Source organism: Eremothecium sinecaudum, chromosome III, assembly GCF_001548555.1.
Source record: "Eremothecium sinecaudum strain ATCC 58844 chromosome III, complete sequence".
Classification (NCBI taxonomy): Eukaryota; Fungi; Ascomycota; class Saccharomycetes; order Saccharomycetales; family Saccharomycetaceae; genus Eremothecium; species Eremothecium sinecaudum.
The window spans coordinates 398,386-415,736 of record NC_030894.1 but is presented as its reverse complement, the minus strand read 5'-3'; the positions used below and the strand labels follow the sequence as shown (position 1 = coordinate 415,736).

General features: G+C 40.4%; 7 protein-coding genes and 8 non-coding genes across 15 annotated transcripts; 3 read left to right on the top strand and 12 right to left on the bottom strand.

The window, feature by feature from the left end:
- Positions 1-773: 773 nt before the first annotated feature.
- Positions 774-2,051, bottom strand: OM45 (Om45p; the record flags this gene model as incomplete). The annotated part of the gene is made up of 1 exon (XM_018131447.1): positions 774-2,051. One exon carries the CDS (start codon positions 2,049-2,051, stop codon positions 774-776), a length of 1,278 nt encoding a protein of 425 aa, XP_017986665.1.
- Positions 2,052-2,540: 489 nt separating this feature from the next.
- Positions 2,541-4,217, bottom strand: APJ1 (Apj1p; the record flags this gene model as incomplete). Its single annotated transcript, XM_018131448.1, has 1 exon — positions 2,541-4,217. One exon carries the CDS (start codon positions 4,215-4,217, stop codon positions 2,541-2,543), a length of 1,677 nt encoding a protein of 558 aa, XP_017986664.1.
- Positions 4,218-5,341: 1,124 nt separating this feature from the next.
- NIS1 (Nis1p) lies at positions 5,342-6,406 on the bottom strand (the record flags this gene model as incomplete). Its single annotated transcript, XM_018131449.1, has 1 exon — positions 5,342-6,406. One exon carries the CDS (start codon positions 6,404-6,406, stop codon positions 5,342-5,344), a length of 1,065 nt encoding a protein of 354 aa, XP_017986663.1.
- A 329-nt stretch (positions 6,407-6,735) lies between these two features.
- AW171_hschr31515 lies at positions 6,736-6,807 on the top strand. The gene has a single exon. It is a non-coding gene; the product is annotated as a tRNA-Glu (tRNA).
- Positions 6,808-7,090: 283 nt separating this feature from the next.
- CLU1 (translation initiation factor 3 subunit CLU1) lies at positions 7,091-10,816 on the top strand (the record flags this gene model as incomplete). Its single annotated transcript, XM_018131450.1, has 1 exon — positions 7,091-10,816. The coding sequence occupies one exon, from the start codon at positions 7,091-7,093 to the stop codon at positions 10,814-10,816; it is 3,726 nt and encodes a 1,241-aa protein (XP_017986662.1).
- Positions 10,817-11,086: 270 nt separating this feature from the next.
- On the bottom strand, positions 11,087-12,553 carry SEC59 (dolichol kinase; the record flags this gene model as incomplete). The annotated part of the gene is made up of 1 exon (XM_018131451.1): positions 11,087-12,553. One exon carries the CDS (start codon positions 12,551-12,553, stop codon positions 11,087-11,089), a length of 1,467 nt encoding a protein of 488 aa, XP_017986661.1.
- Positions 12,554-12,954: 401 nt separating this feature from the next.
- AW171_hschr31512 lies at positions 12,955-13,039 on the bottom strand. Its single transcript, XR_001930098.1, has one exon. It is a non-coding gene; the product is annotated as an HCLSNR78 (small nuclear RNA).
- Positions 13,040-13,167: 128 nt separating this feature from the next.
- AW171_hschr31511 lies at positions 13,168-13,241 on the bottom strand. Its single transcript, XR_001930097.1, has one exon. It is a non-coding gene; the product is annotated as an HCLSNR77 (small nuclear RNA).
- An 82-nt stretch (positions 13,242-13,323) lies between these two features.
- On the bottom strand, positions 13,324-13,416 carry AW171_hschr31510. The gene has a single exon (XR_001930096.1). It is a non-coding gene; the product is annotated as an HCLSNR76 (small nuclear RNA).
- A 51-nt stretch (positions 13,417-13,467) lies between these two features.
- On the bottom strand, positions 13,468-13,551 carry AW171_hschr31509. Its single transcript, XR_001930095.1, has one exon. It is a non-coding gene; the product is annotated as an HCLSNR75 (small nuclear RNA).
- A 125-nt stretch (positions 13,552-13,676) lies between these two features.
- On the bottom strand, positions 13,677-13,707 carry AW171_hschr31508. The gene has a single exon (XR_001930094.1). It is a non-coding gene; the product is annotated as an HCLSNR74 (small nuclear RNA).
- Positions 13,708-13,790: 83 nt separating this feature from the next.
- On the bottom strand, positions 13,791-13,892 carry AW171_hschr31507. The gene has a single exon (XR_001930093.1). It is a non-coding gene; the product is annotated as an HCLSNR73 (small nuclear RNA).
- A 153-nt stretch (positions 13,893-14,045) lies between these two features.
- AW171_hschr31506 lies at positions 14,046-14,071 on the bottom strand. The gene has a single exon (XR_001930092.1). It is a non-coding gene; the product is annotated as an HCLSNR72 (small nuclear RNA).
- A 226-nt stretch (positions 14,072-14,297) lies between these two features.
- On the top strand, positions 14,298-15,761 carry BUD22 (Bud22p; the record flags this gene model as incomplete). Its single annotated transcript, XM_018131452.1, has 1 exon — positions 14,298-15,761. The coding sequence occupies one exon, from the start codon at positions 14,298-14,300 to the stop codon at positions 15,759-15,761; it is 1,464 nt and encodes a 487-aa protein (XP_017986660.1).
- A 534-nt stretch (positions 15,762-16,295) lies between these two features.
- SPC42 (Spc42p) lies at positions 16,296-17,339 on the bottom strand (the record flags this gene model as incomplete). Its single annotated transcript, XM_018131453.1, has 1 exon — positions 16,296-17,339. One exon carries the CDS (start codon positions 17,337-17,339, stop codon positions 16,296-16,298), a length of 1,044 nt encoding a protein of 347 aa, XP_017986659.1.
- Between the last annotated feature and the right edge of the window lie 12 nt (positions 17,340-17,351).

Below are 17,351 nucleotides of genomic sequence, written 5' to 3'. Positions count from 1 at the left end.
AACCATATCAAGGGCGTCATTATAAACGAGGTGATCTGGACGATGACCCTCAAAAGGAGCTTTCCTAGTATTATAATAAAATGGTCATCAATTTAACATCCTCCTCATGTGATGGGCATGGCGTGAAAGGGCCTTGCTGACGAACCGCAAAGCCCTTCGGAAAAAACCGGGGGGGTTTATATATGATATGATGTATTGGAATTTTTTCAAGATGGCGCAGGTTGAGGGCGCAGGTGGGATGATGGTGTAGGGTAATGATGACTTGCTTAATGACTTCAGGTAATGACTACGTGTAATGACTATGAAGAAATGATCAGTTATTAGTAATTGACTATAAAGAGTGACAGAAAGAAGCTATAGCTTGTTTCAAGTTAGTATAAATGGTAAATGTGGTGGATGCAAGAGAGGCCATTTAGTATGTGTCAAAATCTGAAACGTTTTTAAAGTCCGAAGTCGGGTGTACGTATAATTTGGCTACACGTTAGGTATGTATATATGGGTAGATGACGCGGAAGCTGTTTGGATGTACAAAATCTTGAGCATTGACGGAAACAGATACCCGTTGAGACTAAAGTACCGAATTTTTTCCTTCTGTGCTACTGCCCGCTGCGGAACTACTGAGTAACTTTTTTGAGAAAAACTCCAAACTGTTCTTTTTTATTACCTTTGGTTATGTATGGACGTAGCTATGTATAAATAGGCTTAGTAGACGTACAACACCCCATACCAGCCAATATCAGATGTAAAACTATAGCGCATTCGCAAATCTCTATTTAGTTCTTCCACAACTTGTTTGCGCGTTTCCTTTCTTCCTCTAGTTCCTCTTCAGCAAACTGCGATGCGTTTTCTCCCCAGCCTTTTAGGGACCTAGCGGAGTCAGCGGCAAGTTTTTCAGCTCTTTCCCTGGCAGACATGTCGGATTTGCCAAACCCCCATGAACCCGAATCTGAGGTCCCTAGAGAATCAAGGCGCTTTTGGGAATCACGAGGACCCAGTTTGTTGGAAGAAAGAGTGTCAGAAATACCATTCTTAGTATCTTTAACGGCCTGCTCAGCACATTCAGTCCAGCTGTTGGTGTTTTTTGAACCGCTAGAGGAGGAAGGAGTAGACTTAAACCAGCTTAGAAACCCCCTGTTTCTCAATTCACGATCCTGCTCATCGAGCCTGTTGGAAAGGTCACTGATGCTCTGTTTGGCGTAGTTCTCAAAATCAGCGGAGGCCGCTTCCAGGTTCTTGCGCGCGTGTTCTAGGTGATCCTTGGCCGCCTCAACATTTCTCCTGAGCTGCTCATCACCTTTCGAGAAAATTCCTTTCTTGGAGTCGTTAAACATGTTTACAGCATGCTCGTAGGCCTTGTTTGCCACATCGTAGTCACCAATAGCGGTAGCTTTACCTTTTTCCGCGTTACCTGACCCCCAGTTAAAAAGAGAGTGGGTCTTCTCGGAAGCGTCCTTCCCAACATCGGAAACTGTTTGCTTGACATCGCTGAAGGATTGCTTAATTTTCTCTTGTGCGTTATGCACCAGCTTTGGAGCGGCTTGCTTGACATCGTCAACCTTGTTCTGGACACCCTGAGTCATATCCTGCACTTGGTCACGAGCATAAGCAGAAGAAGAGGCTATAGCAGAACGAGCTTCATTTCCGTAACTTCTGCCGGAGTAACCTCTATCGCCGCTCAAACCGCCAATGCCGCCGACGCCGCCAGAGCCGCCAGTCCTACCCCTATCCAAAGAAGCATATTGATCCTCTCCAAATGCAGAATATCCTCCTCTTCCGCGGCCCACATCTCTAGATAGAGAAGAGTAGCGGTCACCATATCCGTAACCGTATCTGTCCCTGCTATTACCCTTGCTGAATGTAATAGTGTGGATCAACGCATGTTTAAAACTAACGAGGTCGTCGTAAACACCATCTCTGATATTGCCAAGGTTCCATCTCAAATGGCTTCCAGTATTGGTTGGGTGACCAACTGTATGGCCGTCCTTTTGACGGAACACTAACGTAGCTGCGGTTGCAGCCAACGCACTACCAATTAACACTTGTGCTGACATCTTTCTTGTATATTATGTCTTTGTCGTTACTCTTCTATTGAATCGTCAATTGTAAAGTATCAATATCAACAGTGAGCAATGGGAGGCTAACCCCCCTGGTATTTAAGGTGTCATTTTTTGGGAATAAAATCGCATGTGGATGGTACCCCTGAGGGGTGCCCGTATGAGGGGGTCCCTAGTTTAGGGTACCCATTTGTTTCGGCATTTCTTTTTTCCCCATTTGTTCACCTGGATCAGTAATTTTGATGATCTCGATAGAAGGTTAGTGAAAATGAAGGAGTTCTCTTTCTCTTAGGGGATGATGAATCGTAGCCGATTGCTACTCATCGTTGCTCCATGTTGATTTTGGACTAGGGGCAATTGCTTATGTAAGACCATGCGGTTCAACTGTAATCTTTTCTATTCGATTACCTCATTGACTATGCTATTTTAAAGATTAACTAATTGGCCGAAGAATGTACGGGTATTTCCCCATCATGAGCACCCCTTTTAATTTGCTGCAGCAGCACGAGAATAGTAGTTGTGCTGGAAATTACGGTAACCATCTCCATCTCCACTCATGGGGTCTTTTTCTCCAGCGCCGTCTTTATGGCTAGCGGCCGCGAATCCAACGTCTGCGTCTTCGTGGCTTTCTTCTTCTTCCTCTTCTTCTTCTTCCTCCTCCTCCCTCTCTTCTTCTTCTTCTTCTTCTTCTTCTTCTTCTTCTTCTTCGTCTTCTTCTTCTTCCCCTACTTCTTCTTGTTCCTCCAGGTCTTCACATTCTTGATATTCTTCCCGAAATTCATCGCCGCTACTCGTCTGGACCTTTCTTTTCTTAGTAGGGGTCCAATCTCCGTCGCCGTGATATGTGGTTTTAATAATAGGAAGCTCGTCAACGAAGTCGCTGAGAACGTGTTCCTCGAAAATCCCATCATTAGGCTCATTGGTTGCATGCTCTTTCAAAAATGGATCTTCGTCGAGGGCCTTGGATAGTAACGTGATGGTTTCGGGTGCTAGCTTTGGTGGGAATTCAATAGTAAACTTTACATAAAGCTTGCCGTGCTGCGATGGATTGTGTACGTCTGGCATACCTAGATTCTCAATGCACTTAACGGCCGAAGGCTTTAATAGCTCGCCTGGCAATATTACAATTTTTATGGGGCGGCCGCTTGGGTGATCCTCGATATACACACTTCCTCCACAGATGCTATTCTTTAGAGATATTGGGAAATCGGAAAGAAGCAAATCGGACCGCCCATGTCTCTGGTACCGGGAATTTTCTGGGACGACTTCCTGAATTATTATTATTAGGTCACCTGGTATAACCTTCTGTTTCCCGTACTCAGTTTCTATTACCTCGTCCGCCTGTCCAGGGAATAATATTTCGCTCCCATGCATCATTCCAGGCTTAGCTTCGACCTCGAATATTTTACGCTCTTTTAGACAACCGCTTCCTTGACAAGGTTGACAGACGTTGTTATATTTAATGAAATGTCCTGCACCACCGCAGCTTTTACAAGTCGAAGACCATGTTTGAACAACTGGACCGCTGCGTTTCGAATGAGTTGTAACACCGTGACCTGCACATGCTTTGCACATTGATCTATGGTGCCCCCCTTGCCCAGAACATTTTTTGCATAGCTTGGTTCTAGTTAAAGCTAACTTCGCAACCTTTCCGTGATATAACTCCTCTAATGTGCACGCCATTTTGTGCTTGATATTAGGCCCTTGGGGCACACGTTCCTCGCGCGTGCGACGTGAGTGACCTGATGAATGAGAGTTTTGACGCGAACCAAATAATGAGAAGTCTCTCCCGGTGGTACTACCACCGCCAAAGAAACGCGCGAATAATTCCCCCGCGGATAGTCCTTCTGAAACTCCGGCAGAGAAACCTGAAAGGCCACCACCCTGGCGACGCTCCTGCTGCCGGCGCTCCTGCGCTTCCAAGGCCGCAATCTCATTTTCGTCGACCGTACCATACCGGTCGTACAACTTCCGTAATTTTTCATCGCCCAAAATACCATACGCCTCACTGATCTGTTGAAAGAGCAGCTTCGATGACTCACTGTGTCTGTTCTTGTCTGGGTGATGCTTCAAGGCTGCTGCCCTATACGACTTTTTTATTTCTGCCGCAGTAGCCGTTGGAGATACATTAAGTATATTGTACAGTTTTGTACTTTTCACCATCCCTTTATTAGGCACTCTTTGTTACTAGTTGATTTTATTAATCACACTAACACTCCAGCAACTGAAGAAAAACAGTAGAATTCGACCTCGATGATCCTCGTTATTCAGCCCTTAAACACCAAAATGGTGGTTATTTAATAGTTGTTATAATCTCCCAAACTTTGGTTGTGCATATCGAAATGTACTCTATGGTTACACAAGAGCTGTTAACCTCTTTTATAATTTTTTCGAGACTCTGGAAAGTTCAGGAGAAAAAGCAAGAAAACGCTTTGCGACACCAGAGTATATACTGGACCAGTGACACCTAACCATAAAATCGAAGCCTGAAATGCTCCACCGAATGACTAGATAACCTTCTAATGGATATATTCAATACCGTGTGGTCTAGTATTATGGAACAATCATCGTCCCATACAAAATTCTGTCTAAACTTTATACACGTGACCCTGAAAATAGTTCTATTAGCTTAATTCCTTTAAGTTTACAAAGTTGCTCGCTAATGGGTATGAAAAATCTATTGTGGTGATATTTAACTATTCCCAGATAAGATGGGCGGCTAACCAAAGATTAGTTTTTTGGATTATTAGCCGCGGTATTAAATTCCCGCCTAGGTGCAGCAAAATTAAAGGCTTATAATTGGTGGCGTCTGTGAAAATGGAAAGGCTCATTTGGGATTGACATGCTGCATATGGTTTTTATGATAGATAGAAAGATCATTGATCTCTTACAGACGCAAACTCCGTGAGAAGCACGTGTTACTGTGTAAATTCGATCGCTGTGTACCTTGGATCTTAGTAGGATTTTGTTAAATGGCCATAGAGGCTCGTTGCAAGGGTTGTTTTGACCTAAAGGCGGGTAGTATATTACACGCTTTTAGCTACATAAATTTGATGCTATTTCATCTTTTATAAGGTAACATGGAATACAGTAGAGAAGTGAATTCCTAAGAAGAAATAAGAAAATTAATAATACAAAAGTTTACCAATAAATTATAATACATATGCGCCTAGCTATAATTAATCCATATACGTACAGTGAGTATTAGATTAAAGGGTAATGTCAAAAGGCCTGCTTTTCCATCAAGAATTTTCCACTGCGATAATCTATTACTAGCGGTAACCCATTTACTTAGTGGAGATCCAATGCACGGGGAACTCGGAGCTTTCATAGTTTGAGTCACTCAACGACAAGAGAATACTCTTAGAGCTAAATCCAAGCCTGAACGAATCGCTTATTTCGCTATCACTCGAGGATGATCGATTATAGACACTGAATATAGCAGCCATGTTTTCAGTTTCTTGTGCGGATTCCCGCTTTACCGTCTTATCACTGGCCCTTAGACACTCCACTCGTAACCAGATTTTCCTCATAACCAATGTACGTAGGTACTGATGCCACGACGAATATAATCTAGGATATACGGATTCGTAACGTGATAATGGCGCAGAATAGGCGCTGGTGCTGCTGCGCCTCAGAGATCCTGACCGACGACGAATTGCACGCTTAGAGATCTTTCTCGTAGGCTTCAAACGATAGTCAGAACTGCTTAAAACGCGTTGAAGTAGATTCGCTGCTGAATATGGGATATCGGGAGATGCTATCAACTTCGGAGCAAGCTTTCCTAATTCTAACCACACGGGACTGCGCAATGCATGTTCAATAGGTATCCCTGGGCCGCATGCAAAATTGTAGTTGATGCTGCCGATGTCTATGTAGTTTAGAGTATTCTGCAATTGAGTTATATTTTGAAACCGAACGACCGTTTGACGCCTCAATAACGCATTTTTCCTTCTGGAAAATCCACAATGGAATAAAAATTTCTTACCATGGCTAAGCTTGTTAATCTCAGCCTTGCTTGTGTAGTCTTTACGTTTAGTAGACTTATGTCGCCGTATACTACCATTTTTTCGACTTTTAGCTTTTCTGCGAGTGCAGTAATATCTTCGTATGTTACCAAAATTAAAGCGAGAGTTAGATTTTTTTTGAGAGCTCTCAATGTCTACCTTGATTTGCTCAGCTTCAGGAGTCCGCTGGAAGTCTGGCTTGAGGGGGCTCGATGTTGTTCTTCCAGTAAACGGTTCAACTAGAACAGTACTTGAGGTACCGGTCTGTGCACTCTCTTCACCAAATTTATATCCTTGCAGCAGCAGCTCTAACGGCTTAGTGGCCTGAGGCCCATCAGATTCCATTGCGATAGTTAAGTTGCAACTGTCAACGCGTTGAAGTTGTCGCACTTTATGATTAAAACATGCCACAAATAACCTTAAAAATACCTACAGGATGGGTGCTATAGTAATTAAATGCATCTCTGTTTTTAATTGACTACCTTTACCGTATGAATCATTTAGGTAAATAATTATGCTGGCAAGGTAGCTGCTAAACTTTAATGATAATCCAGCCATTCAAATTACACATTGCGCCAACATTCCACTAGCTATCCGTCATCATTACAAACGATTATCACCACACCGCACCCGTGCAGTATGACTGTGCCAAGATAGGTATCTAATATATTCCTTCCGATATAGTGTAACGGCTATCACACCACGCTTTCACCGTGGAGACCCGGGTTCGACTCCCGGTATCGGAGTAACTTTTTCACCACTTACATTAAGTTTTGGTCTGTCTAATATTTTGACTCCCCACACGTACCAACGCAAAAGAAGGTACTCTTTATCTTCTAGGACGTCGTTAACGATTTCCCCGAGCGAATGCGCCGGAATTTTTTTCATTTCACGAACTAATTAGTACTAGAAATTCACTCAACTTACTACATTAGAAGCTTTTATTTGGTTCACCAGCGCTAACTTACAAAAGTTTGGAGCTTCTTTGACTATAAGTGTCAGGTTGTACGGGAACGAAAACATATCAATATGTCAAATGAAAACGAATTCGTTGAAGTAATTGTTAAGCTTCCTGGTGGGAAGGATAATAAGTTGGTTCTTTCAGTCTCTAAATTAGGCAAAGTGCAACAAATTATTGACTACTTGGCGTTCCATAAGACTAAGAAATACTATACCAACTATTCTTTACTTTATAACCAAAAAAAGTTGGATAGCGATGAAATCATATCCGATCTTGTGGGAAATGGGACAACTTTACATGTTCAAATGCAATTCAAACTCTATACCGCTAAGGATGTTTTACAACACTTTTTAAGTTTCCGTGAGTACGTTGGTCTTGTTTGTGAGACTTATGATGGTATATCTGAGTTTGCACTATCTACCCCAGCTAAGTTCAGCGGTGCTCCTTTTATGGAAATTAAGAATCTTCCTGCAAAGAGCGCCGAGGAAAATGAAAGGCAGACAATGCGGGTTAGTGAAGAGGAGAAATATCGTTTTTTCGATCTCGTTAATCAAGCATTGGAATCTCGGTCTGCAGTTCCTGGTATCTTGAAGTCTGGAGGGAATATCATTATTCCCTGTCTGCGCTCTTTGATAATTTCTGGTTACAATCCTGTACCAGCTTTTTTCAGGACAAAGGGTCATCTAATGTACTTCCAAATTGTCACCCTGGAAGGTGAAACTTTCCATGTTACTGCTACTCCTGGTGGCTTTTTTGTGAACAATTCAACTTCATCGAGATTCGATCCAACTCCAAGAAATGAAGCAGTAACGAAACAAACCTTGTACGAAGTTTGTTCACATCAATCAACCAAATTTGTGCAGCATGTATCTAAGTTGGAGAATGCATACAAGGAAAACGACAGTACCGCATATGCTAGACCTGTTACTACCTTTTTGCACAAGCCATGGATGGTTTCTGCTTTGCCTCCAAATAATGTTGATTTCACTCAATTGCAATACACGGCTTTGGATTTCCACACTGACAGGAACTTTAATGATGAGTACCAAACAGTTAGGGAGAGCCTATCCTCCGATGTAACTACTTTATTGGAAGAGGAAAAACTGCTCTCTAGAGTCATCCACGAGTTTAACGTCGCTGCTACAAAGGGAGCAATGGACATCTTTTATGATAACTTAGTTGCCCTCAATCCGGATTCACCACGGATGGAACATGTTTACTTGAAAAACAGCATATTTTACTCCTTTATTTCTGATTTCGATGGTCGTCACGCTGATGCTGGTGGAGACGAAGCAGCTCATGCTTCGGCCAACCAAGATTTACAAGCAGTTAAGGTACTATTGCATAGTAATGTAAAGAAGGCATGCCATTTATTGACCGCGATCATCGAATTTGGTGGTGTTCGCGTTTTGGCTCAATCTCCTGTACCAGGTATTTTGGATTCAAACGGTGTGGAGCGGATTAAGGATGAAAATGGAGAGTATGTTACGAGGGAAGTGCCGAATGAAGTTCGTGTTCGTTACGGACAAGATGAAACTACAGGAAAAATTATGTACGACGAAGAGATTGCCAATAATCTATATGAATTTCAACGTGTTTTCCATTTGAAAACCCATACTGTTGGTGAACAATCTAAGCTACAGACATCTTGTAAGTCGAAGGGTATTATTGGTTCTGATAAGAGATGTTACATTCTGGACCTGGTTAACAATCCATTGGATGTTGAATTTGTCCGTGAAAACTACGACGGTGAAACGGATGAAGAAGCTCGCTACCCACACAGACAGACATTAATTCGTCATGAGCTGGTGGAAAGATGGTGGATCACAAAGGTTGAAAACGATAAAATTGAGTTATCTGATGCTTTTAGGGACAATGTTCATGCATTTAATCCAGATGCTTACCAAATGGAAGGTATCGAAGATAAAACCGTTGATGATATTTCTAACTTTTTAAGATTGAAAGCAATTCCGGAACTTGTAAAGAAATTTGCCGATGGTACAGTAAGTGTGCCTTATACTGGTGAACATCTTGTTGATATTCTTCACAATTCTGGTATTAATTTAAGGTACTTAGGCAAGATTATAAACTTAGCCGAAAAAGAACTTGAGGAACAGAAGTCAGCCAGGTCTGCAGCCCAGTCCAAGATAGCAGAAGGTAATAAGGAACATGCTGAATGGGAATCCAATTATCTAAAGAAGATTGAGGGAATGATTTTAGAAAGGCAAGCAAAAATTCAGCAATTACTAAAGGAGAATAAAGAAATCCCGCCAGAACTCAGTGGTGAGCTGGCTTTAGATGAAAATGAGGTCAGAAAACCTCATGATGGCGACGCTGTTGTTGTTAATAACGACAACTTGCTCACATTGATAGAGTTGTCTAAGTTAGAAATCATTTCTCGGTCAGTGAAGCATGTCATTAGAAAGTATTCCAAAGAGTTGCCAGCAATTATGGTTAGCTCTTTGATTTCTTACGTTTTGAATTTATTGTTTGGAAGTAGCTACAACTCAAAACCTCCTGTTGAGATCCCTGATGAAGTTTACGCATCTTTTTCATTCGAGTTTACAAAGTTGAACCAGCAATCTTTGTTGCAAGAAATTGCTTCTCAGGCACAACGTCGCTTTGGAGTTGCTCTTTCTTCTGATTGGCTATCACAGTACGGAGAATCTCCCTTCATGCTTTTAAGATCTGTTTGTAGCAAAAATGGTATCCAATTGTTGAACAAAGAATACTTCTTTACGAAGGAACAATATGAGTCTTGGAAGCAATCTCAAGATAAGAAGGTTAGAAACAAGCTAGTGGACCCTGTGGCTACTTTCTGTATCCAAGATTTCAGTTTGCGCCCTATTGTTAAAGTTGCCGACATGAATACAAATGTTGGCGATAGATATTGGGCACAAGCTTCGGAATTACTAAAACAGGACGACAACCAGCAACATGCTCTAGTATTATTTACTCAAGCTATTGCCGCTAGAGAAGAAATTTATGGTGTTGTACATCCAATTGTCGCAGAATCATACTATGCATTGTCAAATGTTTACTCTAATCTAGGTGCATTTGTGCAAGCAATTGCACTCTGTCGTAAGGCTTGTGCCATATATGAAAGAGTTGCCGGCTATGACTCATTCCAATTGATGAGATGTTTGAATGGCCTTGCATATTTAGAGTTGTCGAATGAATCGCCATTTAACGCTGCCTTATCTTTAAGCATGCTCCTAGAGATATTTAGTTGCAACTGTCCCTCAATTCACCCATCAGTTATAAGTGCATATTACACTTTAGGCACCATAACTGGTTCCATGAAAAATGTTCCCCAAAACATTCAAGTATTAAACAAAATCTCAGAATTAATACTGAAGGTTGATGGCGAGATGACCTACCCATATGCTTTGAACGAATCACGTATTGGGAACCTTTATGCTTCTATTGAAGACTTTGAAAACTCATTGCCATATATTCAGAACAGTTTCGATTTATTCTGTAAGGAGCTGGGTTTGAACCATCAAACCACAGCTCAATGTAAAAGATGGATTAGTGGTATCGAAAATATCATCACAGAGAAGGAGCAGCAGAAGAAATTAGCCGCGGCATCCAACACAGTAACAGGAAGTAACCCAAAGCCTAAGAAATCCAATACTAATTCAGTCAACCCAAATCCTGAACTAGTTTCAAAATCAATCGATGAACTAGTGAACTTTATTAATGGTGATGGGAGCTCTAAATCTTCTAAAACGCAAAACAAAAACAAGAAGAACTCCAGCAAGAAAAAGGCTTTGAGCAAAAAGAGTATTTGAGTTATATACTTTTTGTCCAATAATTTAGTTAACCATAACTTGTACTTTACGAACTGTATATATTTATCATTTTTATTTTAAAAGACCATCATTTTAGTAATATTAGTGAAATTAGGTTTAGTATTATTGTTCTTATCATTATAATCGTTTTTAATTTTTTTATTGTATCAGTGTTTTCAATGTCAAATGCACCATACCAGCTTTAAATTCACCTTAAATGGGTTAATTTTTTTATACAATAAAAGCGTTTTCTCTTAGAGAATATTCGCTTCAGTATTTAAATAATTCCATTATAATCATCATAAACGCGGGGATTAGTAAATTATCATTTAATGTGGAATTACCTTCCAAAACTCCTGATAGAACGCATGCCAATATGATTCTGCCATCAGAGAGACCCTTAAAGGCTCCAAAATAGCGCTGAGCTACGAGCGCAAACATCGCAGTAGAAAATACGAATGCAACAGTACCTTCTATTGTTTTTCTCGTACCAGGCCAGCGATTTCTGCCATAGTTCTTGCCAACAATGGAAGCAAGTGAATCACCAACTCCTAAACTTATTATTCCGACCAATGATTGATTTACTAATAGCGGAAACGACACTCCTAGCATCAAGTATATGTAGGATACAATAAGTGGACCCTTAAGATCTCTGTAATCTGCAAAATGATAAAATTGTGAATTGATGAATGTTCCTAACGGCGCCAATTCCATGTAACGGAAATACTCAACGACAAAAAAAGTTGTCATAATACCAGCTAACGCAATGGATGTGAACTCAGGTTCTATTAGCATTGAAGGTACTACTAATGGTAGAAGTAGAAAGTGCCAAATCTTCCTAGACATATTCAAGGACATTTTAGACTTGAAGAAAAATACATTCGGAAACAATAGAAATAAGGAAGCTATCCAGCACGATAAAATTGTCATGCGAGTCTTACTCTGCCAAATAAAACGCAACAACCAAATCAAAGCATTTCCGTTATTAACTTTGTCAATATGCAGGAACTTTAATATGAATCCCGTATAAACTATAGCAAACATGGTAAGCAACGTTAGGGTCCTAAACATAGGGTGAATGGGACGACAGAGTGTTAATACAGAGTAATTCACCAGGACTCCCGCAAGGAACGCCAACATACACGTCTTCAGAATGAGGAATGGACGTGAATCGGAATGAATTAGGAAAATCACGTTGGTTAACAAGATCGAAAACAAATTGCATTCCGTTTCATCTAAAGATTTCAACTCAGAAATATGCTCCAACATAAAGCATGCAAAGCTGTTGATAAACAATGCTACCAAGTTCCTCAGGGCATCGTCGTGGTACCCATAATTAAACAACAATATCGCGAACTGTATTGGAAGACGAATAAACACCGGTATCAAAGATATATTCAGTGCCATAGCACAATTGACCAGCACCAAATCCCTGTTGAAAAGTAAGCTCAACATAAATGGTAGAAATAGCAAATACACAGTGTTGAACGAGGGTAAAGTCTTAATAATCTGAGAACCACCGGGTCTGTACCAAACCGCATTTCCTACACCAAAAGCCACCGCTGTGCCCAATAGAGTAACAAATAAGGCGATATCATCATTTGTTTTAATGAGCTTATTAGCTGCGAGAAAAAACGTTGTACCAAGAATCACCCATTGAACAACGCGCTCTCCACTAAGTAATGTTCTTATAACAGCATAATATGATGTTGATCGTTTACTAACCTTTTTGCCCATGACTGAACCTCGATTTGGTTTTTGTAAAAAAACGGAAATTAGCAAGCAGAGATCCTCTCCTTCCAATACTCCAACTCAGATACAACTACCCCTCTATATATGAAACACTCAACGCCTAAATGAACCCCTACCATTTAACCAGAACTGACATAAAACGAGTGTTAAGATTTGTTATGGGTTTGTTACCTTTAGACAAGCCCTATAAGATGCACACATGTCACGTGCTACGAAGTTACCCGGCCAACAACTGGTATATAAAGATCAAAAAGGAGATAGAAAAATTTTCCCGGTACATTATACATAGTAAATAAGTGAACAGTTCCAAGTAATATGGCTATCCAATTGACGCAGTTGTTACTCTGTGTCGTCTGGTGCTTTGGCACATGTTAGCGGGCTAAAGACCACTGATGACTGAAAATTAGATACAAACTAGAGTTTCTGAATTTAATTTATGATTAGAAACTAATCATGCATGGCTTTCTGAGGCTTATTCTATTCATGTTATATGAATGGACTCGCGAAACGTAACAGAAGACACCTAGTGTAAGTACAGGCGTACCACACTAGTGGAGTAACGCTCGGTGCAATTGGATAGAAAATGAAGATCATTTGTATGATGATTTTACAAAAACAAAGCTGGAATTACTGGCTGAATTATACGTGTTGATAAGTTTTTGCACAACTCTGATTTTTGTTCTTCATTTTGATCAGGCTTTTAGGTAAAAGTCGACATCCAACAATATAACTCTTAGGGAACGAAGTTTGACGACGACATGACGAGTTATAGCACTGGGCACTGAATTTATAACTAGATGAGTGACAATGCTTTAATGGCAGGCCTCAGAAACCTGCCGTGACTGATCTTAATCAACTTCGACCCTATTGGGTGTAATGTTGGTGTTTGAAAGATAACATGATGAATTTCTTAGATGACGAGTCTGATTTCGAGGTTTCTCGCTGAAGACACATCTTTAAAAATTACCATTCATGCATTTCTGACCATCTATCAATCATTTGATCGGCTGCGATCTTAATAACTGGCTGTCAGGAGACAGTCATTGTTGATTTCTTGGCGAATCAGTTTAAGGATTATGGGGGGCGTTTCACTATGATGAATCTTCAAAAACAATAATGACAAGCATATGTCTGACCGTTAGTTGAAGACAAGTTTTCCGTCTGAGATATTCCTCCTATCCATATACCTACGAATTATGCTAGTTTGGGAAATTATGCCAGTGTTTATGATGATATTACATTTTCACGACGGTCAACTGTAATCTCCAAGGACTGTTTAATCTTTGGATGTTGATGATAATAGCCTGTGACAGGGCTTTTCTGATTCTACTGGAAGTATTACAAATTAGTAAGGTATATGGGATCTTGTTTGAGTTCAAGCAAGGTTTAAAACGTAAAATATCTTAACTTTCTAAGGCTTTGCATGATGACTGAATTTATACCCAAATTTATGAGTCCATTCAATGATTGGAACTATAATTAACGATTTGCATGTCAGACTGATCAAAGTTTCTTGGAATTCGTATAGTTGAGCTAGTATGAGAGTCGTAAGATACCTGACCACGGGTTTGCTTAGCGCAGACCGCTGGCGGGTTGTTTTATTTAAATCCCGCGAAGTCCGGGTAACATGCGATGAATTTTCAGATACTTAATGCTCATCGCGCCCATCACCATTTATACTCTGAACTCGGTTATAGTACTCTTAATATAGGCTCTAGGGTATTGGAAAATGGCAGTAAAGAAGAGCAATATTCTCCATAGGTTGGATAACGCAGAATATCAGTATCATTTAGTTACTGATACACTGGCAGACTTTAAACCTCGTTTAAGGTCAACTCCTACACTATACAATGCTAAAGGTAAGAAATCAGCAAAGAGGTTAGAGAAGTTAATAGCCAGCTTAAATATTGATGATCTAAAGCAGAAGATTCAAGAGTTAAAGCTAGAATTGTTGAATAACAAAGTACATTTTGTTGAAAATAAGATTTGTGGTCTGTTTGTGAAGCAGCTGGAAAATCAACATAAAATGCTTCAAAGCTCTAAGAATGAAAAACAACAGAGTAAGCTTGATACTTTGAATCAGATTAAAGACGTTTATGGGTTTGATAAGTTTGCATATCTTGTTGTACGCTCAAAAATTGTGAAGATAGTAATCTCGAAAATTTGTCCGTCAAAAGCTCTGAAAGAGAAACCGCCTGCATGGTTTGCAGAACATAATATTTTGCGGCAGTTTAATGATCGAAATGATGAAAATAATCCTAGTAAAGTTTGGAATGAGGTGACGAAGAGTATTGCGGGTGGTGAACAGTTGGTAGCACAGCTTATGAGCATGAAAAATGTGAAGGAATTACTTTCTGGACTGGAAACCGGTGTTGACCTTGTTAGAGGTGTAAGAAAAGCCAAAGAAGAATCTGAACGTCCTGAGAGTACTGAGGTTTCCAAAAAAGAAGGTTTTAATGAAGAGTCCGAAGATAGTGCTTCTGAAGCTACCGGAAATGAGGCATCTGGTGAGAGCTTTGGTGAAGATGAAGAAGAGAGCGATATAGACTATGATAAACTTTTAAGTCAGTGCGAGAACATGATAGTGGGAACTGACGAAGAAGAAGAAACTCAAGAGTTCCAACTTAACCCAGAATTGAACTATAACGAGGTCACTGATGTGGAGCCCAGTGAAGACGAAGACGAACAAGAATATCATGATATTTCTGATGACGATGATAGAGAACCGCTACAGAAAAGACGCAAATTAGATGAAACTCCAAATAAATTACCCGAATTGATGATGGGTTACTATAGTGGTGGAGATGATGAAGAATTTGAGGAGGACAATGTTGCTAAGGAGCAAATAGACAATAAACCAAAGCGTAAGAATCGGAGAGGCCAACGAGCTAGACAAAAGATTTGGGAAAAGAAGTATGGTAGAAATGCAAAACACATTCAAACACAGTTTGAAAAAGAACGAGAGGAGAGGGCAAGAAAGAAGCAAGAATTCGAGGAAAGAGCTGCAAGGCGTGCGGCAAGGATGGGTACGCAAGTAACCACCACTTCCGACTCTACAGAGTCCTCAATTTTACATAAGAGTGCATCTACATTGAAAAGAGAAACCATACATCCATCCTGGCAAGCAAAGAAACTTGCTGAAGAGAAGCTGAAAAGCGTCAAGTTTGAGGGTAAGAAAATTACCTTTGATTAACATTAGCATCTTGTTAAATTTAGCAGGAATTCACTCAATACTTTCATAAAAATCTTCAAATATCTAATCAGCTTGTAAAATTCTTTAAAATACACATACTCTAACCTAGGGTTCGTAACATTGTCGCCATCCGACGATAACTAATTTAGCACATTTACATACCTTATATAATGGTAACGTCAGATAAGCCACTGTCCTTTTTATACGCAGTGAGAATGGTAATATACGTATATTATATCCCTTCCAGACTTACAATATGGGTCTAACTGTTACAAGTCGTGATCGTTGCGTAACCTCTAAAAACTGAAAAAAGTAAGACACTTTACCAGCAGTCCAATATGCAAAGTTAACTTCAGCGTATCCACCATGCAACAAATGCTTGCAAACCTTTCACCTGAGGTCACTGTCCTATGATAAGGTTAATATATATTATAATATCACAGTGACATATCTCCAATCAGTATTCTAATGATACAAACGGTGCGTCAAACAGATTTCAATGCTACGGATTAAGTGGATTGGCTTAAAGAGTAATTACCAAATGGCATTCGTACCATTGCTAGACATACTGTTCTTCGCCTGGCTTGAAATGTCGCGTCGCGTCCTAGATGGTGTTGGTGTTTCCAAAGCTTTCTTTATGTCCATTGTAGGTCTTTTCAATGTTTCTTCAGGAGGATGATGACAATGCTCGCAATGGGTTGCGGGATGACCGCCAGAATTGGATTCGGTAGAGGTACTAGATGAACTATTTCTGTCATATAGAAGAGAATTTGGGGAATGTATGTTCTGTGGAGACCCCGTAGCAGTAAGCTTCTCCATCAAATCTACTAATTGTTGGTTCAAAGAGAGCTTCCGTAGTTCATTTTCGCTCTTAATTAAGACTTTCCGTTTAAGATGGTCAACCTGTTCTTCCAACTTCTTCAATTCCGAGGATTCGCTGATCATTATGTCATCTTCCGTTACAGGACTATATACGGATTTGGGGGAGGTTAAAGTAGCAGGCATGGGCTGATGGTCCTGCTCAGCCTTTTGCTGCTGAGCTAGCAGATTTGTCAATGTCTCCAACTTATTGTATATTTCGTTGATCTTCTTGTCGTCCTCGGAATTCCCTGGAGTTCTCCTGGGCAGCTGTATAAAATCTGATGCGACTTCCCGCTGTTGCGCCTGTTGAGCCTGCTGACTTTGCTGCTGCTGCTGCTGCTGCTGCTGATTAACCCCTAATACCGGAACCTGCTCCGGAACTGAATTAACTGATGCAGACTGTGCAAGTTGTCCCTGTAGTTTTTTGTTCAGTTCAGTGTATTTTATTAGTTTCCCGCGTAACGAACCCACCAAAACATTCAACTTCTCCAATTCCCGATCTTTTTCATCCAACTTAGCTAGTAGATCCTTATTCTGTTTTATAAGTGATGAAATCATATTTGAATTGATTTTGTATTCTTCTGGGACAATTTGCTCAACACCATGGCCTGGTAGTGGGTGATAAGAAGGTGCGGGCGGATTATGATAGTTGAGGTTGACTGCACGAGGCATATTATTAGAACCTTGGTACCTCTTGGGTGTTGGAGAGATATTCATATTGTATAAATA